The sequence below is a fragment of the Sus scrofa genome, chromosome X, assembly GCF_000003025.6.
Source record: "Sus scrofa isolate TJ Tabasco breed Duroc chromosome X, Sscrofa11.1, whole genome shotgun sequence".
NCBI lineage: Eukaryota > Metazoa > Chordata > Mammalia > Artiodactyla > Suidae > Sus > Sus scrofa.
In genome coordinates, this window is record NC_010461.5 from 45,880,198 (window position 1) to 45,908,197 (window position 28,000).

General features: G+C 46.4%; 1 protein-coding gene across 9 annotated transcripts; it reads left to right on the forward strand.

The window, feature by feature from the left end:
- GPR173 (G protein-coupled receptor 173) lies at positions 3,541-28,000 on the forward strand. 9 transcript variants are annotated; one of them, XM_013986174.2, is made up of 5 exons: positions 3,541-3,744; positions 4,491-4,548; positions 14,671-14,757; positions 23,704-23,800; positions 24,257-28,000. In XM_013986174.2, the coding sequence occupies exon 5, from the start codon at positions 24,354-24,356 to the stop codon at positions 25,473-25,475; it is 1,122 nt and encodes a 373-aa protein (XP_013841628.1). In that variant the 5' UTR covers positions 3,541-3,744; positions 4,491-4,548; positions 14,671-14,757; positions 23,704-23,800; positions 24,257-24,353; the 3' UTR covers positions 25,476-28,000. The 9 variants fall into 9 exon arrangements, with proteins under 9 accessions (XP_013841628.1, XP_020935729.1, XP_013841629.1 ...); XM_013986173.2 differs by lacking the exon at positions 3,541-3,744 and adding an exon at positions 3,763-3,970; XM_021080070.1 differs by lacking the exon at positions 14,671-14,757.

Sequence of the window (28,000 nt, forward strand, 5' to 3'; positions counted from 1 at the left end):
GAAAGAGAAAGAAAGAAAGAAAGAAAGAAAGAAAGAAAGAAAGAAAGAGAGAAAGAAAGAAAAAAATGAAGGAAGGAGAGAGGGAGGGAGGGAGGGAGGAAGAGAAGAAACTTGAGGTGCAAGGAAGGGAAGAGGCATGTTTTCAAACCCAAGCAGCCTGGAGGCAGTCAGTGCTCTTAGCCACTACACTACGTGGCCTCTTTTTTTTTTTTTTTTTTTGTCTTTTTGCCATTTCTGGGGCCGCTCCCACGACATATGGAGGTTCCCAGGCTAGGGGTCCAGTCGGAGCTATAGCCGCTGGCCTATGCCACAGCCACAGCAACGGGGGATCTGAGCCACATCTGCGACCTACACCACAGCTCACTGCAATGCCGGATCCTGACCCACTGAGCAAGGCCAGGGATCGAAACTGCAACCTCATGGTTCCTAGTCAGATTCGTTAGCCACTGAGCCACAACAGGAACTCTACTATGTGGCCTCTTAAACTTCTCCCAACTCACTTCCACTTCTTCCTCACTTACCCTGGATATCAACACCTCTCCCCACACCACCCATGGCATCTTCCAGCTCCCACAGCTCTCAGTCTCCACCTTTGTCTTCTGTTAAAATGAAACATTCTTACTGCTTATTTTACAATTTCATTTTTTAAAACTTTTTTAAATTGAAGTTTAACACACATAAAGAAAAGGGCATAAGGAGGAATAAATGTACAGCTCTCAATATACTGTTACTAAGTAACCGCACATTTAATAAACACGGAAACCAAGAAACAGAACATTCTTAGCACTCCAGAAAGTCTTCCCTGCCTCCTACTCAGACCCCAAAGGCGATCAAGATTCTGACTTCTATCACCATAATTTAGCTTCACCTGTTTTAGACCTTTGTATAAATGGACCCATGCACTATGTGTTCTTTTGTATCTGGTTAGTCTCCTCAGTATAATGTTTGTGGAACCCATCCATATTGTTGTATGCAGTTGGGGGGCATTTCTTCTCATCGATGTGTAGTATAGAATTATGTGAATATACTACAATTTATCATTCTTCTGTTAATGGCTTCTGTGTAGTTTCTTATGAAATAAATGTTATTGTATATGACTTTTTTTCTTTTTTCTTTTTCTTTTTTTAGGGCCACATCTGCGACATGCAGAGGTTCCCAAGCTAGGGCTCAAACCGGAGCTGTAGCCGCTAGCCTACAGCCACAGTAATGCCAAATCATAGCCGCATCTATGACCTACACCACAGCTCATGGCAACGCCAGATCCTTAACCCACTGATCAAGGCCAGGGATCTAGCCTGCATCCTCATGGATACTAGTCAGATTCGTTTCTGCTGAGCCACAAAGGGAACTCCTCAAATCTCCCGAATTAGTATTTCTAGGAGTTAGCCCTGGGGATCCCAAACTCTATGGAGGTTCAGATGCAGGTGGGTTGCAGGACCACAGCTTGGTTGTGGAGCAAGCATTTACTAAGGGCAGAGAGTAAGTCTGACTCACCAGTCTCCCCTTGTAGCTCACTGGGTTAAGAACCAGACTAGTATCCTTGAGGATCCGGCATTGCCGTGAGCTGTAGTATAGGTGGCAGACTCAGATCAGATCCCAAGTTGCTGTGGCTGTGGCAGGCAGGCAGCTGCAGCTCCAATTCAACCCCTAGCCTGGGAACTTCCATATGCTGCAGGTGCAGCCCTAAAAAGGAAAAAAAAAAAAAAAGATTCACCTGTATTGCCAGTGCTCACCACTGGACCTAGCATACAGCTAAGTTTAAGAAATGGGTGAGGGGAGTTCCCATCGTGGCTCAGTGGTTAACGAATCTGACTAGGAACCATGAGGTTGCGGGTTTGATCCCTGGCCTTGCTCAGTGGGTTAAGGATCCAGCGTTGCTGTGAGCTGTGGTGTAGGTCGCAGACACGGCTCGGATCCCACGTTGCTGTGGCTCTGGCTTAGGCTGGCAGCTATGGCTCCGATTAGACCCCTAGCCTGGGAACCTCCATATGCCACGGGAGCGGCCCAAGAAATGGCAAAAAGACAAAAAAAAAAAACAAAAAAAAAAGAAATGGGTGAGGGAGAGTTCCCATCATGGCTCAGCAGTAACAAACCCGAATAGTATCTATGAGGATGCAGGTTTGATCCCTGGCCTCACTCAGCGTGTTAAGGATCCAGTGTTGCTGAGAGCTGTGGTGTAGGCCAGCAGCTGAAGCTCTGATTTGACCCCTAGCCTAGGAACTTCTATATGTCATGGTGGGCCCTTAGAAGACCCCCACCAAAAAAAAAAAAAAAGCGGGGGGTGAAGAATTCCCATTGTGGTTCAGCAGGTTAAGAACCTGACATAGTATCCGTGAAGACGTGGGTTCAATCCCTGGCCTCGCTCAGTGGGTCAAGGATCCAGCATTGCCGTGAGCTCCTGTGTAGTTCGCAGATGCAGCTCAGATGTGGTGTTGCTTTGGCTGTGGTGTAGCAAGCAGCTACAGCTCTAATTCAACCCCTAGCCTGGGAACTTCCATATGCCACGAGTGTGGCCCTAAAAAGTAAAAAGAGAGAGAGAAAGAAAAGAAAAGAAAAAAGAAAAGGAAGAATCTGGGAATTCCCTCATGGCTCAGCAGGTTAAGGATCCAGCATTTTCACTGCTGTGGCTCTGGTTACAGCTGTGGTGCCAGTTCAATCTCTGGCCAGGGAACTTTTGCATGCTATGGTGTGGCCGGAAAAAAAAAAAGAAAGAAAGAAATGGGTAAAACCAATGAATGAGGAAGAAAACAAATAAAATTGCTTACATCAAGAAAATTGGAATTCTTGAATGTCATAAATTAGGGGAAACACTATGGAATCATTTGGTCCCAATTTAATTTATTCCGGATGGAAATATTTTTTTCCTTGCCTTCGAACCTCTGCCTACAAGACTTTCTCCTTGCCTGTCCCATTCCGCTGTGCTGCAATGTGGCCTTAAGTATGGGTGCGTGTCTCTCTACTGGCCCAGAGAAAGTAGAGGTGGCCCCGGAGATGAGGTCCTGAGAAGGGCTGTTCGAAGATGGGCAGCTCTGCCTGCCCCGCCCCCGCCCCCGCCCCACCCCATCCCACCCCCATCCACCTGCAGGTCTTGCTGGGGAAATGCCCACAGAACCCATTCTAAATAAGGTTGCCTATCCCACCTCTCAGAGCATTAAGTCTCTCCGCCGAGCCAAAGCTTTGAAAAACTTCCACCGGACCTTTCTGCCCTGACCCCGACCGCAGATCCCCCACCCCTGCCTCCTCTCCACTTGTAGCTTATGTGAGTTGCTCCCTCGGCAGCCTCTTGGCCACCTCTCCCCACCTCCACGCTTGCCTCTCTCCAGCATCTCAGAAAGGCCGAAGTCTGAATTCCCCGGCCTGCTACTGTCCTGGCAGCACAGCCGCCACGCCAGCATCCCCACCCAGTCGGCCAGCCAGCCAGCCGGCTGCTCCCGGACCTCGTCAGCGGCCCCCGCCTCTTCCCCGCCCCGCCCCAGGGAGGACCAGGCTGGCGGCTGGGAGTCTCCCTGCCTGTGCAGCCTCCCTCCTTCCCTCCCTCTCTCTCCCTGCCTCCCTCCCTCCTCCGCCCGCCCCTGAGGCAGGGACCGTGCAAATCGAGGAGAGGGGGGACGGACAGGCCGGATGGGGTCCAGCTTAGTGCCTTGGGCTCCCTCCTGATGCCCTCTCCACGCTGGGTGTTTCCAGCATCTTGGGACCTAAATTTGCGTGAGCTTGGGTGGTTCCCAGGCTGGGGAGTCCCCTCCGGTAGGTCCACGGTGCCCCCGTTTTGCTTCAGGACCCCCCCCTCGGATGCTCTGAGCCACCCTCCTCAACCCGGATCTAAAACCTGGGACAGAGCTATCAGGCCAGCCTCTCTCTCCACCCCACCCCCTCTTTCTGGCGTCCATCCCCTCCCCAACCCCACCTCTGCTGCTGCCTCTGGCTGTGGACCTACACCTCTTCCCCATCCCCAGCAGGCCTGGGGAGCAGGGTGAGCCTGGATGAGAGCTCCCCCAACCTGGGGCTCTCCCAGGCCATGGCCCAAGTGCTCCCAGGGAGGAGCCCCGGACCCTGAGCATCTGCTAGAGGCTTGGCAGAGGCCCCGTGGGGACCGTGTCTTCTGAGGACAAAAGGCGGCGGCCAGCAGGCAGACAGGGAGGGGGAAGGGGGGGACCGGCAGCCAGGCGGGCAGACGGGTAGCAGGGACCAGTGCTGGCCCCCCTCCCAGTTTGGCGGTGGCATGAAGATGGGGGTGGGAGTGTATAGTTGGGGAAGCACCTGCCGGGACCCTCACCTGCCAGCTAGCTGGGCACCCCAAGGCTATGTGCTGCCCACCTGGTGTTCCCCAACACCCACAGCCCTGCCCAGTGCACCCCTCCGGTGCTTGCTTCCTCTGATGTCTGCGATTTAGACCAGCCCGGCTGTATCCACGGCAACAGAAGCAGGAGTGTCACTGGCGGCCAGATCACTTGAGGGTCCCACAATGTGGCCTGGGCTGTGATTTATCCTAGGTGAGACAGCGTGAGCCCCTTCCCTGGATTCCAAGACAGCCCTGCTGAGAGAGACCAGGTAAGTAGTCAGCCTCCCTCCACTGACGGTGGGGGGCTGGGACTTCTCTTCTGCCTCCCCACACATATTTCACAGTCTCCATCACTGCCATGCTCTCTGTCTCTCTCTGACTCTATTAGTCTCTCTCTCTTTTTGCTCCATACAAGGGCTACTTGGGCACCCAAGCCTGGAGAGTCTATTAGCCATCTCCATCTTCCTCAATCCCACATGTCCCATGAGAAAGGGAACCACCACCTGTTCCCCCCCCATCCCCGTACAAGGGTCTGTTTTTATCATTATGGTTGCATTTGAGCATGAGGCTGTGTTCATATTTCCTTGTGTGCTATCTGTGTAAGGCATGCCTGGAGCCCGGCGGTGTTCCCCTCCCGATGCCTGCACCCTGGGCAGGCTCAGGCTCCTGCAGCTGCCTCCTCTCCCTCTCCCTCCTCCTCCACTCTCCGCCAAGTTGCTTGGCCGGCATGCAGGGTGTGTGTGTATCTGCCCGTGTGTGTGAGCAGGCAGGTGGGTAGACATGACAGAAAAGCTACTCTCAGCCCAGACCACCCCCCACTCCTTTTTTCCTTCTTTTCCTTCCTTCCCCTGTCTCTCCCGACAGGTAGCACAGACTTTTGCTCATTCACCACGGAAGGTACAGCTGTAATTCCCAGCTAGGGGAAGGAAGCCACTGTAGGGCTAAAAAGAAGGTGAGGTGGGGGTGGGGAGCACTTCCAGGCCTTAGACTGCCTCATGCCTCTGTGGGAACAAGGACCATGCCACACCACCCTGCAGGGACTAGACACAATATGGTTGTCCCCATAGTGTGAGCCCAAGCCTTCATCCAACCCTCTCAATCTCTGTTTCAGATGTCCATGTTGTGTGTAGGACTCCCCAGATATTATGGTCTTGTCCACAGTGGCCAGTGGTCCCTATGTCTGGAGAGGCAGGAGTGCCTGGTACATGGAGAACATGGATTCTCCAGGGACACCTCCCTCAACTACTGGCTCAGCAACTTTAATGAAAGTGTGCTACTTATTGAACCTTGGTTTTCTCATCTGTCAAAGAGACTGATAACCCTTCCTTCATGGTGTGTGTAGTGACTAGATGAGTTGGTGCATGTAAGTAAATGATGTGTATAGAAGTGGCCCTGGGGCAATATTAGCAAAGCTCATGGTCAATACTGTTGCTGAAGATTCATGATTAATATTGTTATTGATAATCTGGGGGAAGGACTGGTCCCTCTTCTCCAGAGTCTTGGCTGAGATCTGGGGAGGGCAGCAGGTAGGTAAATGGGAGAGGGGTGGGGAGGCAAGGCAGGAACAACTCTATATTGTTAACTGCTTGTTTATAAGTGGTAGCTGAGGACATAGCCTCCTGCCCTTACTCTCCTCCAGGCTCCTTCCCTGCACTTGCCCCTGTCTGTACACACACACACACACACACACACACAGGCTTGAGCCCCCATGAGCTTGCAGAGGCCTGGCTTGCAGCCTGCAGCATTCCTGGCCCTGGTGATGTATGCGTCTCCCTGTTGAGGGGAGACTTGGCAAGAGTTGGGCCTGTGGTCAGTGGTTGGCAGGGCCTAGTGACAAGGCTGAAGCTTCTGAGATCACAGGGCTTTGGGTAGAGCTGGGGTGTGGCCCATGCAGCAGCTAGACCTGTGGGGGACAGGTCTCAGGGAGTTTCTAACATAGAATCTGGTGGCTGGAGGGTTGGTTGGATCTCCTGGCTTGTTTCTGGATGTGGAGATGTGGTGGAACACTGAGTGAGAGGTCAGTGGCTGCAGGAGAATCCTCAAAGCCAGGGGAGGAGTAGGTGGAGGGGAAAGACTGAGACCCAGAAGACCTCCTCGGTTGGAGCAGGGAGGGGTGGGGTCTTGAGGTATAGACTTTTCTGAAGAAACATTTGGTGCAGAAGGGAGAGAACCCTGCCTGTGGTCTAGAGGCATCTAGGACTGAGTGTGAGGGTACATGGGCAACTGAAAATGTATGGATGTGTGTGCAGTCTGTGTGCACATGTCTGCTCATGGGTGTGTGTGTGAGTGAGCAGGTCACATGATGGTACGCAAATGTGTGGGTGTCTGGGTAGGATGGTGTACAAGGGAATGGGTATGACTTAGCATGTCTGTCTGAGTGAGTAAATGGGCATGTTTGATTCTGAACCTGAGTGAGGGTGTGTTTCTCTGAGCCAATAGGCCTGTTGAATGTCTGACTGTACATGTCTGTGGTATCCATTTGTCTTTGAGTGTATATGTCTGATTGCATGTGTATGAATGTGAGGGTTACAGAATGCCTGGGTGTGCATGTCCTATTAGGTGATTGCCTCAGTGTATCTGATTATGTACATTTGCATGTGCCCATGTGTGCATAGGAGTATAGGTGCATCTATATGGTGTGTTTGCAAGTGTAAGGGTGTGCGTGTGTCCATGCATGTATGTGAGGGTAACTGTGTGAACATGCTTCTGTGTGGGTGTGCCTGTCATGTATGTGTATGAGTAGGCCTCTGTGTGAATGTCTTTGTGGACCCTCCAACATTTTGAATTATGTATATGTCTGCGTGTGCATATTGTCTGTAGACAGAGTACATATTGTCTGTAGACAGACCCATTAGTCCACATCTGATTAGGGAAATGTTACTGTAGATGGTCACAGTAGTGTAAGGAGAACTAATTGTGTGGGTAGGGAAAAGTGTGTAAGTACATGTTTTGTGCATAAAAGTATATTTTGTGAGTTTGCCTATGTGTGCACATTTGATTATATATATGGGTATGGCTGTGGGGGAGTATGCCTTTAAGTATATGAACAAAAGTCTGTGTGCATAGGTAAATTGATGCATGTATATATGTCTAGTTGTGTTTATGGGTACACTGTTGCGTGTGAGTGCATGTCTAAGTGTGGTGTGCATGAGTAACTACGTCTTGTAATACGTGATGAACATCTCATTATGTATCTTATTTGAACTTCTGGGCGTGAGTGTCAATGTGTGAGTGTGGAAATACCTGTGAGTGACTAGAGTGAATATGTACGTATATGGTTGTATGTGTGAACATTCGGCTGTGTGTGCATTGTTTTTTTTTTAGGGCTGCATCTGTGGCATATGGAGGCTCCGAGGCTAGGGGTCAAATCAGAGCTACAGCTGCCAGCCTATGCCACAGCCACAGCAATGTGGGATCCTAGCTGCGTCTGTGACCTGCACCACAGTTCATGGCAATGCTGGATCCCCGACCCACTGAGTGAGGCCAGGGATCAAACCCGCATCCTCATGGATACTAGTCGGATTTGTTTCTGCTGCACCACAGCGGGAACTCCGGCTGTGTGTGCATTTGAGTGAACATGTCTATATATTTGCCTGTGTATTCACACACATCTAAGCATATGTGTATGTGACTATGCCTGTGTAAGTGCCTGTTTGAATGTACAGGTGTCTGAACTGTACCAGTTTGTATAGTTCCAGTTATTTACATATGTGTATTTGTATGTATCTACTATTGCTTGTTCTGGAGCATATGTTGTAGAACAGTGTGCATGAATGTATGTGCATGTCACTCTTGACCTATAAATGCATTTTAGTGTATGTGTGAGGATGTCTTTGCATGTGTGTGTCTCTGATGAACATTATCAATTATTTTTGTGCAGATGGTCAAGTGTGTAAGAATATGTGACTGTTCTTCCACGTGTGCATGAGTCTTCTTTTGTTTGCATAGCTTCTCCTACGGGTGTACGAATGTGTGTACCTGGTGTGTGTAATTGTTTGAATGTGTTTTGTAAATATATTTGTGTCTCCATGTCTGATTCCATGCATGTAGGAATAAATGATGTACAGCCTGTGTGTATGTGAATGTGCTTATAGGTGTAAAAGCCCAGCACTGTGTACAAGTTGTGTGTGTTAGAAGGTTCATGTATGAATATACCATCTAACTGACAAGCATGTGCACATCTGGATGTTTGTGTGTATGAATACATCCACGTGTGAGTGTGTGTGATCATACTTATGTGGTCATGTCTGGCTATATGTGTATACATTTTAGAGCTTACCTGTGTGTGTCATGTTTGTTCATTGTCTCGAGTATGATAGAGTCTGCCTGTCTGTGGACATATGTGAATATGCCTGTGTATACACTGTGTTTGTATATATGTACTTATGTATGTATGTATGTATGTATACACTGTGACTGTATGTCTTTCATGGCATTATGCCATGTGAATGTATGCTATACATATATATCTTTGAGAATAAATGTGGGACCAAGTGCAGTGAGTGTGCACTGTTGTGAGTGTACCTGTGTAAGGATGAGTGTGGGTATTTGTGCCTGTCTCATGGTATGTATGTAAGGGAGAGAGAGAGATTCGGCCTTGGGCCTGTGCAGATAGGCCTTATCATTGAGCAGGTGACAAGGGAGGGTACTTATGAGTCTACATGATGCTATGTGCATCCCAGCATGTATTTATGCGTGTGTCTGAGAGTCAGTGGTATCCTGCTAGTCCATGTCTGGCTCTAACTGTGTAGACATCCTACAGGATAGCAAGCCATAACACCTGAGCAACCCATGACCCCATCCGGCCTTGACCATGTACTGGGCTTTTGTGAGGGTCTCAGGATAATTCGAGAAATGAGACCCAATCATGGCTAATATCCTACTAAGGAAGGGGGCCTGTGACTTCTTTTGAAAAGGATTTCTTGAGGCACAGAGACCTCCTTTCGCATCCTTTCCCCCACCATTAAAGGCCCAGGACAAAATGTATTGTATGGTATCTAGGGTAATGATAAACCATTATGTAAATTGTTTTCACACGCAACACCCAAATTGTGCCATCCATGCAGAAATCTAGGTGTAAATCTGAATGTATAAGTGAAAAGTGAAAGTATATCTGGGTAGAGTGGGGTGTGTGTGTGGAGGGGGTGCTATATTGGATGAGAGAGAGAGTTACACAGAGACAGAGAGAGAGAGAGGGAAAGAGAGATGGAGAGAAGGGATTTGGGTTGTGTGTATATACGAGAAAGTCAGTGTTTCTGGGTAGGGGGTGTATATGGGACATTTGTGAGGCACAAATGGACTATATGGGTGGAAGATGGTATGAGTGACAGTTTAGGTGTGGCTGTGTGGGAGTATGTGTGAGGATGTGTATATTTGAGAGGCATGTGTATATGCATGTATCTGGATGGTGCAAGAGAGAGTGTGGGTTATCTAGATGATGTATGTTTTACAGTGTAGACCTATTTGTTATGTGTATAAGAGAGACTGTGGGTGTTTCTGGGTAGAGTAAATGTGTGAAGGAGTCTCAGTGTATTGGGGTGGGGGCAGTCAAGTGTGGGCATGTCTGGGTGGTGTGTAGGTGGGTGAGAACACAAGTGTATCTGGGCAATGGAAGTGTGTGATAGAGTATATATCTAGTTGGTGTGTGTGTTTTTATGTCTGTGTAAGAGAGAGAATTTGGGAACATCTGAGTGAGGGTGGGGACATATGTAAGTGTGTTTGTAATTGAGGATATCTGTAGATGCTGTGGGGGTATATGTGGGTGAGGTGTATGTAGTGTGTGTGAAACAGTCTGAGTATATCTGAATGGTGTGTATGGAGTGTGGATATTCTGGATGATGGTGATTAAGGGAGTGGGGAGCTGGATCATGCACATGTGTAAGAGTGTTTCTGAGTGTGGTGGGGATGTGAGAACGTGAATGTATCTGGTGGGAGGTGTGTATCTGATAGGGGTAGAAGTATTTGGGTTTAATTGGGTCAGCGAGTACTTCGGGGGTGTGAGTGGGTATATCTGGATTATGTGTGTGTGTGTGAAATGGATATATCTGGATGGTGTGTCAGAGAGTGTGGTACACCTGGGCTGTTTGTAAGACAGTGCGTGAGTGTATTTGGGGTGGAGGGTATTTGAATGTGAGTGAGTCTGGATGGTGGGTGGGTGAAAACACAGGTTATTTGGGTGGTGGAGTGCGTACTAGGTATATCTGGATGGTGTGTTGTTAGAGTTGTGGTTGTATATCTGGGAGTATATGTACTTGGGTATGTTGTGAGTGTGTGTATAACTGATGGGGTGTGTGAAAGAGAGTTTGGGGGGCATTTCTGGGTGAGAAATGTGAGTTTGGATATAGGTGCACCTGAGTGGTGTGGAGAGGATGAGAACATTGAATGTGTCTGGCCAGTGGAGTGTCTGGGGAGGTGCACCTGGATAGCATTGTGAAAGTTGGATGTATCTGGGTGGGATGTGTGTGTGTGATTTAGCAAATGTATCTAGATAGTAGTGGAGTGTATCAAGATAATGTGTGTGGGTGTGAGTCTATCTCAGTGTCCACATGGGATGAATCTGGATGTTGTGTATATGCATGAGAGGGTGGGTGCATCTGGCTGAGGCTGTGTGAGCGGGGCTCTGTTTGTGTTTGTGTGTGTGTGTTTGAGAGAGAGACAGAGACACAGACATAGACATAGAGAGAGACAAAGAAACAAAAAGAACATGAGAAGTGTAGGCATATATGGCTAGGATTTGTGTGTGAGTGGGTGTCTCTAGATTATGTGTAGGTAGGTATCTGTGCATGTGGATGTATTTGAGTTGGGTGAGTATGAGTATCTGGGTGGGGTGTGTGTAAGTGTAGTGTCTTTGAATGATGTGTGTCTGTCATTGTGAGTATGTCTTGATACAATGTGTAAGAGAGATTGTAGGCATGCCTGGGTTGGGTATGAGGGCTCTAGGTTGGGAGTGTGTATGAGTTTGAGTGTATCTGAATGTTGTATGTGAGAGTGTAGGTGTACTGAATTGGGAGTTTGCATAAATGTGGCTGTATCTGGGTGGAGTGCATGTGGCTGTAGGTGCCTTTGATGTATGTACATTTGAGGATGGGTGTGTTTAGATGGAATGTGCATGAGAGAGAGTGGCTGTTTCAGTACTGGGTGTGTGTAAGAATGGGTGCATCTGAATACTGCGTGTGAAAAAGAGAATGTGCACCTACCTGGGTTGGGGCATGTGGGAGGGCTATACCTAAGTAGGTTGTATGGGGTTCTCTATGGATGGTGTATGGGAGAGAGATGGGTGTGTGTGTGTGTGTGTGTACATATGAATCTATGTGGATAGTGTGTGAGACCATTTGGGTATATTTGGGTGGAGTGTGTATTTGAGAATGTGGATGCCTCTGTATGTGAGTGTAGATTTATCTAGTGTGTAGGTGGTCTGTATGGGTGTTTTTGTGTTTAATAGTGGGGTATGTCTTGGTGGGTATGTGATTGTGGGCATGTGTATGAATGTGTATATCTTTCCTAGGGCAAGATTACCTCTGCTGGAGTGTCTATAAATGTGAGCATGGCCGTGTGTGTGTGTGTGTGTGTGTGTGTGTGTGTGTGTGACTGTTTGTACCCGAGTGTATCGGTACATGGTTTGTGTGTGCATATACTTGTGCTAGAGTAGTGTGTCTGAGTTATAGTGTGTTTGTGTGTGTATATACTTGTGTAGAGTAGTGTGTATGAGGTGAGTGTGTTTCTACATGTAAGTTGGATCTGCAAGGTCTTGAGCCAGGCTTTGGATTTGCATCCTGATTCTGCCTTTATTAGCTGGATGGCTTTGGGCAAGTCACCTAACCTCAGCTAAGCCCTAGTTTCTCACTTGTAAAGTTGGGTAATAATACTAATATTTCATTGGGTGAGGATTGGATGAGTTAGTATGCAAAAAGTACTTTGGACAGTGCCTGGTACATACTGAGTCCTCTGTGTCATGTAAGATGTTACCCAGTACTAAAATTGTCACATGCACCTATGTGTAGGTGACAGTGTGTATCTGTCTGCAAATGTAAATAGAGTAATTCCTATGTGCACACTTGCCACATTATCAGTATCCATGTGTATTTGTGAGAAAATGAGCAGATCCTGTGTGTATGTGAGAGTGTGTTTCTACATAAAAGTGGGTTTGTACTCATATGTGCCCCGGTTTGTATCTAAAACCATGGGTGTATGAGAATGGAAGTGTGGGTCTAGGAGGTTGATGGAGGGGGTTTGGCCTTATGTGTATGTTTCCCAGCATACACACATCTGAGTGTATGAGTGCATATACCTATACCTGTGGTAGGGGCAGTGTGTTTTTATCTGAATATGTAAACTGGTTTGTAGTGGTCAGGATATAAATGGGTGTGTGCTGTGAATGTCTGTAAATGTAAGATATTCAGGTTTATATGTGATGATGTGGGTGGGCATGTGTGTGTGTGTGTGTGTGTGTGTGTGTAAAGGATTTATGCCTATATGGCCATGTACTAGGATGTATTATCTGTGTCATGTGCATGCATGTGTAGATGTGAATGAATGTGTCCGCATTAATAAGCAGTGGTGGCTATGTGGGTGTGTATGCGTGAATCTGCATTACTCCACATGCCTGCCTGCCTCTGTGTGTATGGCAGTGAGCCTGAGCAATGTGCCTATATATGGGAGCATGTCTGTACTGTGTGCATATGTACCTGTGCCAGGGCAGGGTCTGTATAAGATAGTAGGCTTTAATCTCTTAGCGTAAGAGCCTGGGGTGGGTAAGGACCTGGATCTGTAGGATATGCACAGGACTTGCTCTGCATCTGAATTTTAGTTCTTTCAGTCATGCATGACTGTGTCTGAAAGCATATAAGTCCATATGGTTTGGCTTGTAGGTGTGTGTGTATACATGTGCCCATGTGAATGGTGAATGTGTCAGTGCCTAGGCCTGTATTTCTATAGAAGGGTGGTTATATATGTGTATGTTGTATTTATATGATTTGCTGGTAGGTGAATACCTACACACAGGCCTAACTCTTTATGTGTAAAAGGGGAGGTGTGTGTGTGAGGACCTGATTGCACTCATCAGCTGGGGTAAATGTGGATGTGAAATGCACATTCATATCTCCACGTACACATATGCTTGTGTGCTCGTATCTGTTCGGGTGCGCAAGTGTCTACATAATATGACTACATATGAATGTGTTAGGCACAAAGAGGTGAAATATCTGTATGGTACACCCGGAGTAAACTTAAGATTTAGGGGTATTGGAGTTTAGTGAAAAAAATGCCTTACATATTTGTTATATTATAGAAATTATGGTAAGAAAAACAAAAATGCCAAGTTTTAGGAGAGTTATTAAATATTGAATTTGTATGTGACTTTCAAATGAAATCTTTTCCTATTTTTTTTCATAGCACACTTGAGCTCACTTTTTAATTCATACATACAAATTTGTAGTTGTCAATGTCATGCCCACTTCTTCTGAGCCTTTGGTCTTTGTCTTGATTTATTTTATGATCACTTTCATCACGATTTGGTAAGTCACTTGGTGCTTTAGATCCTTTATATCAAGTTAGTATGTTTCCTGGTAAAAAAAAAAAACCCAAACAAAACAAATTAAGCAAATAACCATCAGTACTTTTTTTCCCTTGCCCACCAGATGGCCCTTTTAAAAAAATTATTATAGTTAATTTACAATGTTGTGTCAATTTCTGCTATACAGCAAGGTGGCCCAGTCATACATATATATACATTCTCTTTCTTATATGATCTTCTATCATGGTCTACCCCAAGAGACTGGATAAACACTGAATTCACAGATACGCTATTTCTACTAATCTGTTTCTGTTTTCTAGATAGGTTCATTCGTGCTATATTTTAGATTCCATAAGTGATATCATATGATATTTGTCTTTCTCTTTCTGACTTACTTCACTTAATATGAGACTCTCTAGTTTCATCGATGTTGCTGCAAATGGCATTATTTCATTCCTTTTATTCATTATATCACATCTTCTTAATCCATTCATCTGTCAACTGGTGCTTTTGACACAGATATAAACTTCCACGTGGCCTGCCTCTTCTTGATATTGAAAGGCATGTTGTTGATGGTAAGACCCATTCCATGGAGGTTGTTTAGGGTACTTTGCCCTAGTGTTCTTGTAATTAGTTTGAATGTATGAAATGTAGCAGCATGGTTCTACAGGTCAGCAAAGCTTCCCTTAAAATCATGAGCTTTGGGGTCATCAGGTACCATTTTGGTTTCTCTGAAGCATCAGGTGCAGTTTCTAATGTTGAATATGGCTGATGCTTTCACACCATACCAACATTTCATAAGAAATGGAACAACTAACTGCTTGTTCTTGCCTCCCTTTTCTACCTCCCTTTTATAACTCACTTGTTCTTGCCACGCCAGGCAGAGACCCAAGTTTTATGTTCGGAATAGCTACAAGATCTCTTCTTCCAAGAGGAAGTCACCATCAACAGGAAACTTCTTGCATAAGTAAGTGGTAGCAAATGGTCAGAGGTTATTTTTTTTATTGATTAAAACTCCTTTCTCATCAATAATCAGAACTTGGATAATCCTTAGTCTTTGAATTTTGTGTTTCGAAGTCGAGATCCTTCAAGATTTTAATTTTTTCCATTATAGTTGATTTACAATGTTCTGTGAATTTCTGCTCTACAGCAAAGTGACCCAGTGATACATATATATACATTCTTTTTCTCATATTATCCTCCATCACATTCCATCACAGGTGACTAGATAGAGTTCCCTGTGCTATACAGCGGGAGATCCGCATTTAAATCTAACACCTCTTTCTTTTTTTTCAATCAAATTTGTTGTTGAAATTTCTTTTAACAAATGCTCATAAATTTTGAATCCAACAGGAAATTTTCATTTTGAGTATTTAAAAATAATGATGAAGTTTCCCCCAAGTAGACCTTGTTCTACTCATCCTACTGTCTTCTTATAACACTAACTAAACATCATCCAGAGAACCATTCTTGACCTAACCTCTTCTAAGTTGAAGCTTGACTTCAAATCCATAAATGTTGTTGGTATACTTTCATGTATCTTTGAGTGTCTTAAATTTTTGATGTAATTTTTTCATGTACTCAAAGAGCCATTTGTTGAAGCCAGTAAGCATCAAATCTGCAAAATGAGAATCATTCACAAAGGAATGTTGAGATCTCTCTTTTAGCTCATAAATCCTTTATGAAATTCTTACACACTTAGGTTTAAAACAATAGAGAAGGGTGGACTAATTCCAGTGCTTCACAGAAAGCTGACAAGTTGGGTGGGTAGTGCCTTGGATCTAATTAAATTCACCTGGCACCATTTACTGTGGAAGTTAGACCTTCAGGCAAACTTTTATAGGTGAAGGCGCCTCAGTGAATGACTCTCAGCATTTTCAGAACAAATTCCAGCTGTATACTTCTTTGCCATCACAACAGCAGCATCAGTCCACAGACTTATGCAGAGTTTCCACGGTATTTCTAAATATTTATGTATCACTTTGAATATTTCAATCTTAGTTTATTTTGGTGTTTCTGGCTTTTCTCTTCAGGCTTTTTGACTAGTTCTATGAACCGAGCACAGTTAATCAACATCCGGAGTTACATCAAAATAAAATGAAAACCCTTTTAATTCAACAGTCTTCTGGGTTGATGTCCTTTGATCTGTCATCAGTGTGTCTCCTAATAGCAAGAACTGAAAGTGGGCCCTTTCCTATTTTTTTTTACCTCGTTGGTCTCAAATATAGCGTGGATAATTTACCGGCAGACTGCTAACATATGAGATTCTACTGGGCAGGCATCTTAGCTTTACTTGTTCATTGTATAACCCTGTCACTAGCTCGTTGAACTCCATCTATGAATGTTCTAACTCATCTCATCAAAGAGCCCAGTTCCTTCCTTCCTTCCTTCCTTCCTTCCTTCCTCCCTCCCTCCCTTTCTTTCAAGGCCTCACCCACAGCAAATGGAGTTCCCAGGCCAGGAAATGAATCCAAGCAACAGCTGTGACCTGAGCCACACCTGTGGCAATGTCGGATCCTTTAACCCACTGCACTGGGCCGGGGATCAAACCCGCACTTCTGTAGCCATCCAAGCCTCTGCAGTCAGGTTCTTAACCCATTGTGCCACAGTAGGAACTCTTCATTTGCTCTTCCAGATGCTTCCAAAAGTCCAAATCTCTCTCTGTGCGATAAAGTGTTTTGTGTTCTGTTGATCACCATAGCCTACTAGGAAGGCTGCTTTGGATAACTTTTTCACACAAATTGGACATTTAGGCTGAGGAAAAAAGGGCTAACTGGGCACCTGAGTCCAAATTTGAGACAATTCTCATTAAATTGCTTAAATTAGGGATATCCTGGATTATTTTGGAGGGCAGACCTACTACGTTTGTCTCATGAGTCACCTTTTTACTGTCTGGACATGAATTTCTTAGATAATATAATCTCTCTGCATATATAATTTCAAAAGAAAATCCATATAGTATTTTATATAATATCCATATTATATTAACTCTAATACAAATAAGAAATAAAAGTGATTTATAAGAAAATAGTTTGTATTTCAATATGGAAATACTTGGGCATGGCACTCCCCAGGAGGTACAGTGAATCAGAGGCTTGTAATGTCTGATAACAAGTAAACAGGGATCTAGGAGAAGGGGAAAAATCAGAAGCTCTCTGTTGCATGAAGTGCAGGAAAATGACAGGCAAAGGCCTAAGGGTGAGATTTTCTGAAATAGTGAACAACTCAAGGAAAGTGCTCCACAAAACAAAGTACAGTCTCTGGGTGTTTATGACAGCCACATTTCTGGATAATTCAGGGTATATTAAATCAAGGGAACAACTGTGTTTGTGAAATAGAGTTAGATTCTAGGTTCAGCTCATTACAGATCCAAAATCCTATGGGATGCAGACATAGGTTGCCTTTGTGGGACTGTCCCATAGATCACTGGCTGGCCAGCATCCTTGCCGAGGACCCCTGGATGTTAGAAGGACACACCCAGCACCATGGCAACCAAAACGACTCCTACAGCTTTCCAAGATGACCCCTAGGGGGCAGTAATGGCTTTGAGGAGGACAGAGCTTTGGCGTTTAAGCAGGGTACACTGTGCCTGTGTGAATGAGGCGACATGTATGGTAGACTGCGTGTGTGTGCGCGCGCCTGCATGCCAGTGTCCCTATGCGTGAACCGGTTGCTGTCTGTGGATCTCCATAGCAGAAGCCTAAGTGTCTATGAGTGTGTCCCTAGGTGTCTGTGCTTCTCTAAGGGCATCTGGGGCACAAGCAGGTGTGTGCATGTTACGTGTATGCACACACAGCCTTAGCTTCAGGTGGTCCCGGGCTGTGTGGCTACCGGTCTGTACTCAGAAGAACCCTCTCACTCTATATAATCTCCTCAGCTTTCCAGGCAACATCAGGGTTTTGTTTGCTTGCTGCTATTGGTTTGTGTGTTTTGTTTTAGTGTTTGTTTTTGTTTTTGCTGAGACTCTGGGCTACACATCACCCACCTTCTCAGTCTTAGTGTCTCTCTGTATCTCCCTCTCTCTGTCTCCATCTTTATTTCTGCTCTGTTTCTATCCCCTCTCTATATATGTCTCTCTGTCCCTGTCCCTCTCTCTCTGTTTCTCTATATGTCTCTTTCTTGGCAGTAGCCCTCTCCTTCTATCTCTCTGTCTCTGTCTCCCTCCTCGCTTTCCTCTCTCCACCTCGCTCGATTTTTTTCTATCTCTCTCTCTCCGTCTCTATTTTTTCCCTTTCTGCCTCTATTTCTGTTTCTTTCTGTGTGCATGTGGCTTGTCTCTCTTTTTCTCACTTTCTCTCTTCATCCTCTTTCTGTCTCTATTTCTATCTCCTCTCTGTGTAAGGCTCTCTCCTTTCTCTGCTTATTTTTCCCACCCCTTCCCACCCTCCCTCCTATGTCTCTGTCTCTCTTTCTCCTCTCTCCTCTGTCACTCGTGTGTCCCTCTGACTCTCTCTTACATTCAGTCTCGGTCTCTGTCTCTTCCCCTGCCTCTCCTCAAGGCTGAGTATATGTGTGTATGTGCATGTGTAAAACACAGCCAGCTATCGGCTGGTCCACGGTTCTGTAGCAGTTGGGGCCCCCCAACTCCGCTTCTCCCAAGCCCCCGCCCTAGCACTTTCTCTTGACCCCTGGGGCATCGGCTCTGAGACTTAAGGGTACCATCAAAAAAGCCTCGCCCCAGGTGGCTGTGGCAGGCCAGGTTGGACTGAGTTGGGAAACAGTAGAGAGGGGAGCCATTTTCCTGGGAAGAGGTAGAAAGACATCCACATAAGCCCCACCTCCCCCACCCTCAAGCCCATAGCAGCCCCAACAGGAGTTCTTTTTTTTATTTTATAATGATTTTTGTTTTTTCCATCATAGCTGGTTTCCAGTGTTCTGTCAGTTTTCTACTGTACAGCAAAGTGACCTAGTTAAACATTCATGTATACATTCTTTTTTCTCACATTATCATACTCCATCACAAGTGACTAGATATAGTTCCCAGTGCTACACAGCAGGATCTCATTGCTAATACATTCCAAAGACAATAGTTTGCATCTATTAACCCCAAATTCCCAAGCCACCCCACTCCCTCCCCCTCCACCTTGGCAACCACGAGTCCCCAACAGGAGATCTGAGCTTCTCCAGCTTCTGCCTTGCTGCCTCTACTCAGGAACCTTCCCTGCTACCTGATAAGCCAGCTATCCCCCACCCCACACCCCCTACCCCAGCCAACATACCTAGGAGATCTCCTGCTGCCTACCAAGTTTTGCCTGTGCCCTTCCATTCAGGCACTGCCCAGACTACTTTCTTTTTGTTTGTTTTTTTATTACTCAATGAATTTATTACATTTATAGTTGAACAATGATCATCACAATCCAGTTTTATAGGATTTCCATCCCACAACCCCAGTGCATCCCCCCACCCCCCAAATTGTCTCCTTTGGAAACCATAAGTTTTTCAAAGTCTGTGAGTCAGTATCTGTTCTGCAAAGAAGTTCATTCTGTCCTTTTTTCATATTCCACATGTCAGTGAAAGCACTTGATATTGGTGTCTCATTGTCTGACTGACTTCACTTAGCATGATAATTTCTAGGTCCACCCATGTTGCTAAAAATGCCAGTATTTCGTTCCTTTTAATGGCTGAGTAATATTCCATTGTGTTTATGTACCACATCTTCTTGATCCACTCCTCTGTCAATGGGCATTTAGGTTATTTCCATGTCTTGGCTATTGCAGATAGTGCTGCAATGAACATTGGAGTACATGTGTCTTTTTTAGTCATGGTTTTCTCTGGAGAGATGCCCAGGAATGGGATTGCTGGATCAAATGGTAGTTCTATTTTTAATTTTCTGAGGAATCTCCATACTGCTTTCCACAGTGGTTGCACCAATTTACAATCCCACCAACAGCGTACTGGGGTTCCTTTTTCTTCACACCTTCTCCAGCACTTACTGTTTGTAGACTTTTTGAGGATGGCCATTCTGGCTGGTGTAAGGTGGCACCTCAGAGTGGTTTTGATGTGCATTTCTCTAATGATGAGTGATGTTGAACATCTTTTCATGTGTTTTTTGGCCATCCATATGTCTTCTTTGGAGAATTGTCTGTTTAGACCTTCTGCCCATTTTTTGATGGGGTTGTTTGTTTTTTTGGTATTGAGCTGCAGAAGGTGTTTATAAATTTTGGAGATTAATCCCTTGTCAGTCAGTTCACTTGCAAAGATTTTCTCCCATTCTGTGGGTTGTCTTTTCGTTTTGTTTAGGGTTTCCTTTGCTGTGCAGAAACTTTTAAGTTTAATTAAGTCCCATTTGTTTATTTTTGTTTTTACTGTCATTACTCTAAGAGGTGGATCTGAGAAGAAGTTGCTGTCATTTATGCCCGAGAGTGTTTGGCCTCTGTTTTCCTCTAAGAGTCTTATAGTGTCCGGTCTTTTATCTAGGTCTTTAATCCATTTGGAGCTTATTTTTGTGTATGGTGTTAGGGAGTGTTCTAATTTCATTCTTTTCCATGTGGCTGTCCAGTATTCACAGCACCACTTATTGAACTGGCTGTCTTTTCTCCATTGTATATCCTTGCCTCCTTTGTCATAGATGAGTTGGCTGTAGGTGTGTGGGTTGAATTCTGGGCTTTCTATCTTGTTCCGCGGATCTATATGTCTGTCTTTGTGCCAGTACCATACAGTTTTGATGACTGTTGCTTTGTAGTATAGTCTGAAGTCAGGGAGCCTGATTCCTCCAGCTCCATTTTTCTTTTTCAGGATGGCTTTGGCTATTCTGGGTCTTTTGTGCTTCCAAACAAACTTTATTTTGTTCGATTTCTGTGAAAAATGTCCTTGGTGATTTGATAGGGATTGCATTGAATCTATAGATTGCCTTGGGTAGTATATTCATTTTGATAATATTGACTCTTCCAATCCAAGAGCATGGTATGTCTTTCCATCTATTTGTGTCTTCTTTGATTTCTTTCATAAGTGTCTTATAGTTTTTAGAGTACAGGTCTTTTGTCTCTTTAGGTAGATTTACTCCTAAGTATTTTATTCTTTTGGATGCGGTGGTAAACGGGATTGCTTCCCTAATTTCTCTTTCAGCTCTTTCATGGTTAGTGTACAGAAATGCTGTCGATTTGTGTGTATTAATTTTGTATCCTGCAACTTTGCCAAATTCATGGATGAGCTCTAACAGTTTTCTGGTAGAGTCTTTAGGATTCTCTAGGTATAGTATCATGTCGTCTGCAAATAGTGATAGTTTGACTTCTCCCTTTCCAATTTGGATTCCTTTTATCTCTTTTACTTCTCCGATTGCTGTGGCTAGGACTTCCAAATTTATGTTGAAGAGTAGTGGCAAGAGCAGGCATCCTTGTCTTGTTCTTGATCTCAGTGGGAATGCTTTCAGCTTTTCACCATTGAGAATGATGTTAGCTCTGGGTTTGTCATATATGGCCTTTATTATGTTGAGGTAGGTTCCCTCTATGCCCACTTTCTGGAGGGTTTTTATCAGAAATGGGTGTTGGATTTTGTCAAAGGCTTTTTCTGCATCTATTGAGAGGATCATATGGTTTTTATTCTTCAGTTTGTCAATGTGATGTATCACACTGATGGATTTGCAGATATTGAAGAACCCTTGCATCCCTGGGATAAATCCCACTTGATCCTGATGTACAATCCTTTTAATGTATTGTTGGATGCAGTTTGCTAGTATTTTGTTGAGGATTTTTGCATCGATGTTCATCAGTGAAATTGGCCTGTAGTTTTCTTTTGTTGTGGTATCATTGTCTGGTTTTGGTATCAGGGTGATGGTGGCCTCATAGAATGAGTTTGGGAGCATCCCTCCCTCTTCAATTTTCTGAAATAGTTTCAGAAGGATAGGTATCAGCTCTTCTCTAAATGTTTGATAGAATTCACCTGTGAAGCCATCTGGTCCTGGACTTTTGTTTGTTGGGAGTTTTTTAATCACAGTTTCAATTTCAGTTCTTGTGATTGGTGCCCAGACTACTTTCTCAGCAGTCCTACCTGAACGCCTCCTGGCAGCCCTCCCTGAGCCACCAGCCCACCTAGTCCCTCGAGCAATTGATTTGTCAGCTTTTGACTGAGGCCTGCCATGGGCTGTGCACTGCTCTTCTAGAGGAGAGTGTGGGAGTCAATAATCCCCTCCCTTGTGGAGCTTTCCTTCTGATAGGGAGAGTCAAGAAATTAACCACGGAATTCCCGTCGTGGCATTGTGGTTAACAAATCTGACTAGGAACCATGAGGTTGTGGGTTCGATCCCTGGCCTTGCTCAGTGGGTTAAGGATCCAGAGTTGCTGTGAGCTGTAGTGTAGGTCACAGACGCGGCTCGGATCCCACGTTGCTGTGGCTCTGGCATAGGCTGGCGGCTACAGCTCCGATTAGATCCCTAGCCTGAGAGCCTCCATATGCCATGGGAAGTGGCCCTAAAAAAAGGCAAAAAGACAAAAAAATAAAAAATAAAAAGAAATAAACCACAATTTAAAAGTATATCTTATAATAACTGTAAATGGAGTATAACCTTTAAAAATTGTGTATCACTATATTGTACAACTGTAACTTATAGGATATTGTACTGCAACTACATGTCAATGAAAATAAATAAAAACAACTATTTAAAAAATAATTCATGGCGTTCCCACTGTGGTGCAGTGGGTTAAGGATCCAGCATTGCCACAGCTGTTGGTGTAGGTCACAGCTGTGGCTCAGATTTGATCCCTGGCCTGAGGAACTTCCATAGGAGCAAGTGCAGCCCCCCCCCAGACAAAAAAAAAAGAGTAAATTATGTAGTGCATTAGAAGAGAGAAATTATAGGAAGAGAAATGAAGCAGGACAAGGAGCATGGGGCTGCTATTATTCCTCCCCTGGATTGCTACAGGAGTCTCTTAAGTAGTCTCCCTTCTTTCACCTTTGCCTCACATGGTCTATGCTTCTTACAGCAGCAAGCAGGATCTCATTCAGTCCTGGGTCATGTCACATCTTGCCTGTGTTCAAAACCCTCACACAGCTCCCATCTTTCCCAAAGTGAAAGTCTCTCTCCCTCCCTCCCTCTCCTCCCTCCTTCTTTCCTTCTCACTATGGCCTATGTGATCCAGCCTCAACACCTTGCTAACCTCACCTCCCACCACTTTCCCCTCACACACTTTGTTCCACCCACCTCCTTGCTTTTCCTCCAGTGCACCACGTGCAGTCCCACCTCGAGGCCTTTGTTCTGGCTGTTCCCTCTGCCTGGTCTTCTCTTCCCCAAGATATCCACATGGCTCGCTCTCTCAACTCCTTCATGTCTTTTCTTGGAGGACATCTCCTCCATGAAGCCTTCCCTGTCCACCTCATCTGAAACTGTACTTCTCTCACCCCTAGCACTTCCTAGCTCCCGTCCCTCCTTAATTTTTATTTGTAGGAATTTATCATCATCTGACTTACTATACTTCACCTATGTATCTTTATTATCTAGAATGTCAGCTTCACAAAGGCAAAGATCTTTGTCTACTTCACGGCTGTATCACTAGTGCTTGGCACACAGTAGATGCTCAGATAGTTTTTCAACAAATGAATACACACAAGCATGTCTACATCTTTATATTCACCCATACTCCCCACCTCACTTAAAGTAAGAACCCAAGTCCTTGTCATGGCCCTGGACCCGTCTATGAACTCACCTTCCACTGTCTCCCTCACCCTCCCTGTTCCAATCACATTGGTCTTTCCACTGTTCCTCCAGCATGCTAATAAGCATATTCTTGATAATGAATAAAGAAACCAATGAGTGGCTACCAGCAGTAACCCCCCAAACCATGAAATAGAATAGACACTAATAAAATACATTACACATAGGATATGTACTGTGTTGTGAAAGTTTTGTTTCAGCTATATGCCCACATACATATGTGTACCAGGTTGTGATATAAAATGTATTTCTTACTATGGCTGGCAGTTTAAAAAGTTTGAAGAACACAACTTTGGGCTTTGCAAAGGGAGAGAAGAACCACACCAACATCCCTATTCCACAGACCCACCATTGGAGGAAACAGGTAACTGAAGACATCCAGAGAGACAAGGCTCCCTCACCAGCAAGGAGGGAGGAGGAGCAGCAGTGGGCCAGGGGCAGGGCCTGCCTGACACCAGCCGGGGAGTAAGTGGGGAGGCCACCGTAGATACACTAACACTGCCCTTTCTGTTTCTTCCTCACCTTTCCTTTCCACCTGTTTCTCGCTGTCTCTTTCTTGTGTTTCTCTTTCTCCCTCCCTCTCTTTCCTCCCTCCTTCTTTCCCCCTCTTCTTGTCTCTCTGGTTCTGTCTCCTTATCTCTTCTCATTCTTTCTTATCCCTTCCATTTCTGTCTCAATTTGTATCCATTTTCTATCTCTTTGTTCTGTCCTTTCTCACTCTGTCTCTGTGCCTCTATGGGTATTTTTCTCTCTGTCTCCCTCCTGCCCTCAAATCTCTGTCTCTCTGTGTCTGTGTCTCTCCCATTATCCTCATTTGCAGGTGCAGCCCAGCAGGACAACTGATGGAGTCCCCCGGTGCCCATCGAGTACCGGACTGGCTAACCCCATAGGGTTGGGAGCAGCCTCTGCCCCTCAGTATGGCCAACACCACTGGAGAGCCCGAGGAGGTGAGCGGCGCACTGTCTCCACCATCAGCATCGGCTTACGTGAAGCTGGTGCTGCTGGGACTGATCATGTGCGTGAGCCTGGCGGGCAACGCCATCTTGTCCCTGCTGGTGCTCAAGGAGCGTGCTCTGCACAAGGCTCCTTACTACTTTTTGCTGGACCTGTGCCTGGCCGACGGCATACGCTCTGCCGTCTGCTTCCCCTTTGTGCTAGCTTCTGTGCGCCACGGCTCCTCATGGACCTTCAGTGCACTCAGCTGCAAGATTGTGGCCTTTATGGCCGTGCTCTTTTGCTTCCACGCGGCCTTCATGCTGTTCTGCATCAGCGTCACCCGCTACATGGCCATTGCCCACCACCGCTTCTACGCCAAGCGCATGACACTCTGGACATGTGCAGCTGTCATCTGCATGGCCTGGACCCTGTCTGTGGCCATGGCCTTCCCACCTGTCTTCGACGTGGGCACCTACAAGTTTATCCGTGAGGAGGACCAGTGCATCTTTGAGCATCGCTACTTCAAGGCCAATGACACGCTGGGCTTCATGCTTATGTTGGCTGTGCTCATGGCAGCCACACATGCTGTCTATGGCAAGCTGCTCCTATTTGAGTATCGTCACCGCAAGATGAAGCCCGTTCAGATGGTGCCAGCCATCAGCCAGAACTGGACATTCCATGGCCCTGGTGCCACCGGCCAGGCTGCTGCCAACTGGATCGCTGGCTTTGGCCGTGGGCCCATGCCACCAACCCTGCTGGGTATCCGGCAGAATGGGCACGCAGCCAGCCGGCGGCTGCTGGGCATGGACGAGGTCAAGGGTGAAAAGCAGCTGGGCCGTATGTTCTACGCGATCACACTGCTCTTTCTGCTCCTCTGGTCACCCTACATTGTGGCCTGCTACTGGCGAGTGTTTGTGAAAGCCTGCGCCGTGCCCCACCGTTACCTGGCCACTGCTGTTTGGATGAGCTTCGCCCAGGCTGCCGTCAACCCCATCGTCTGCTTCCTGCTCAACAAGGACCTCAAGAAGTGCCTGAGGACTCACGCCCCCTGCTGGGGCACAGGAGGTGCCCCGGCTCCTAGAGAACCCTACTGTGTCATGTGAAGCAGGCTGGTAGGCAGACAGGCAGGCAGAAGGTCATGGCCACAGCGATGCGGCCAACAGAAGGGGAGAGATGGGACCCCATACAGGAGCCTTTCTTTCTGAGCTCCAGCCCCAGCCCCTTGAACCACTCGGAATGTAGGCACCTTTGCCAATACCTCCCCAGGGTTGGGGACTGGGTGGGGACTGGGAAAGAGGCATTTCTAGTCCTGTGAGGCCTGTCTCCACTGCCTCCTTCTCCACTTATACAATCTCTCTCCTTCTCTCTCTCTCTCTCTCACTCTCTCTCTTTTTTTTCTCTCTCTCTCTCTCTCAATTCAGAAAAAAAAAAACAACAACTGAAAATGCAGATTTTTCTACTAAAAGCTGAGGAGACAGGCTTTCTTGCTTTAATGTCTCTCCTCTGACATTGTCCAGAAGGGGGAAATTTGTCCTGTAAAATAGATTTCCAGAGCTCTTACTGTCCCCTCTGCTCCCACACACCCTCCCCCTTTCAAGTCCTTTAGCAAGGCCTGGATGTTTAGGGAGAAATTGCTCTGCTGACAAGAAGGACTGAAGGGGGTGCTGGGTCCCCAGGGAGCAAGGAATGTTTAATTGCTATGTTGTGTGCAATGTTGTTTTAGGCTAACCCTGATCCCAAGCCCGGTCTCCTCTCCCTCCCCACCATGTCCAGACCTCCCAAGTGTTTCTTGAGCATCTGTTTGAGAAGCCAGGAGGGAAGGGAGATGGGCCTCTGGGATGGGCTCAAGTTAGGTGAAGAGCAAGATGTGAGCTACACACCTTGCTCTGAAGAGACCCCAGCTTGGCTGCATCCTCTCGAATCCAGCTGCCTCCTGGATCCCTATCTCCCACCTCTCCTTCCTGAGGATGGAAATCCACTTCAACCCCACTGGAGTTGATGTGGGTGCCATGCAGATAGGAGCAGCACCCTCCCTCCATCAGCCCAGGGAAGCGTAGGGAGAAAGTTCAACTCCCCAGAGTGGCTGGATCTCAAAGCCTGGGGTCAGAGAAGAATTCAATCCAGAATTGTCTCCCGAGTTCATGCTGCTCTCCTAAAGATGAAAATTCTTTGAGGGACTTGGTAAATTATGGTGGTATAAGCTCCAAGGCACTATAGACTTGAGTCCATTCCTCTCTGACCTCTTTTTGCCCCCGTCAAGCCTCAGGGGCCTCAAGCTCCTCTGTGGTAGCCCTTGGTAGCCCCCAACTTCTTTACCCTGAACAGCCCTCCCCCTTTCCTTCCTCCACCATAACTTCCACCCCCAAGTGGAGCAGACTGCAGCCAGATTCCCCGGTGGGAGATCCCAAGCTTCCTTCCCAGGGCATAGTCCACTCCGGGCTCACATCAAGACTGGTTCTTTTGGACAGTTGAGCCAAGTTGGCATTTCTTTGCCTGGTCTTGCCCAGGTTCTCTGTCCCCCTCTCATTTCCTGAGGGAGGGGGAGATCTGTATTTACCCCCTTTCCCTTCCCCATAGAAGCCCTTGTCCCAAGCTCCCTCCCTACCCCAAGACAGCCCCAGAACTGGGCAAGCCTTGACCCAAGGGCAATGGGGAAGGCACTCTAGGCATTAATGAGCCTGGCTGTGGAGTGGTCCTGGAAAGGCAGGCCAGAGTGGCTGAGAGGCTTGGGTTGCCGGGGGTACCTATTCTCTCAGTGATGGTGATGGGGGTGCCTTTCCCAGGGGGTGGGATGGGGGGACCACAGGGGTGGGGGTAGATAGGGAACATGCAGGAGGGTTTTCCTCCATTTCTTTTTTCTAACTGCCTGGATTCACCATTGGATTTTGTAAATGGAAAACTGAAATGAACAATGCTATATTGGATGTTTTCTCTTTCTGACTGTGTGTGTGTGTCCTGTCTGTGTGACCACATACGGGGAGGTATGGTCAAGTGAGACAGTGTGTGTCTGTGTGACTTTGTTGGGGATGGGCAGCCCTGCCTGGTGCACACATGTGAGCAAATGCCTGTATGTGGAGACATATATGGCACAGGGGCGTGCGCGCGCGCGCACACACACACACACACGTGCGCACCTGAGAGGAGACAAAATAGAGTATGTGCCTGCAGCAGGAAGTAGAGTGATCGGAGAGATGGAACTTGAAAACTGTACTTGAAAATGGTACGTATATACGTAGCAAGAGGATAGACTCCCATCTCATAAGATCTCCCTCCCTTGGTCCAGGCTCTGAGCAAGCAGGATACTTGAGAACCCCATCTCTCCCCACGTACCACTTCTAACTCCTGTATCAGTCTCCTCTCTAAAACCCAGATAATGTGTTCCTGAAACTGGACCACCATGGAGAATAGGGACGGGAATTGGGGATCAAACTTGGGGGGAACTGTTGGGGTTAGGAAATGCCCCCCCCACATGCAAAGTAATGGCTTCTGGAGGGACTGCCCCGTCTGGGATTGGAGCCCTTCCAAAGGATCCAATGTGTACAGCTGGGGTTTGGGGTAAGCTTTGACTAAATTCAAAGGGAGGGAGGTCACAGGGAAAAAAAAAAAACAAAAAAAACCAAGCCTATAA

Coding starts and splice junctions, on each gene's coding strand:
- GPR173 (XM_013986174.2), top strand. CDS start 24,354: ATGGCCAACACCACTGGAGAGCCCGAGGAGGTGAGCGGCGCACTGTCT.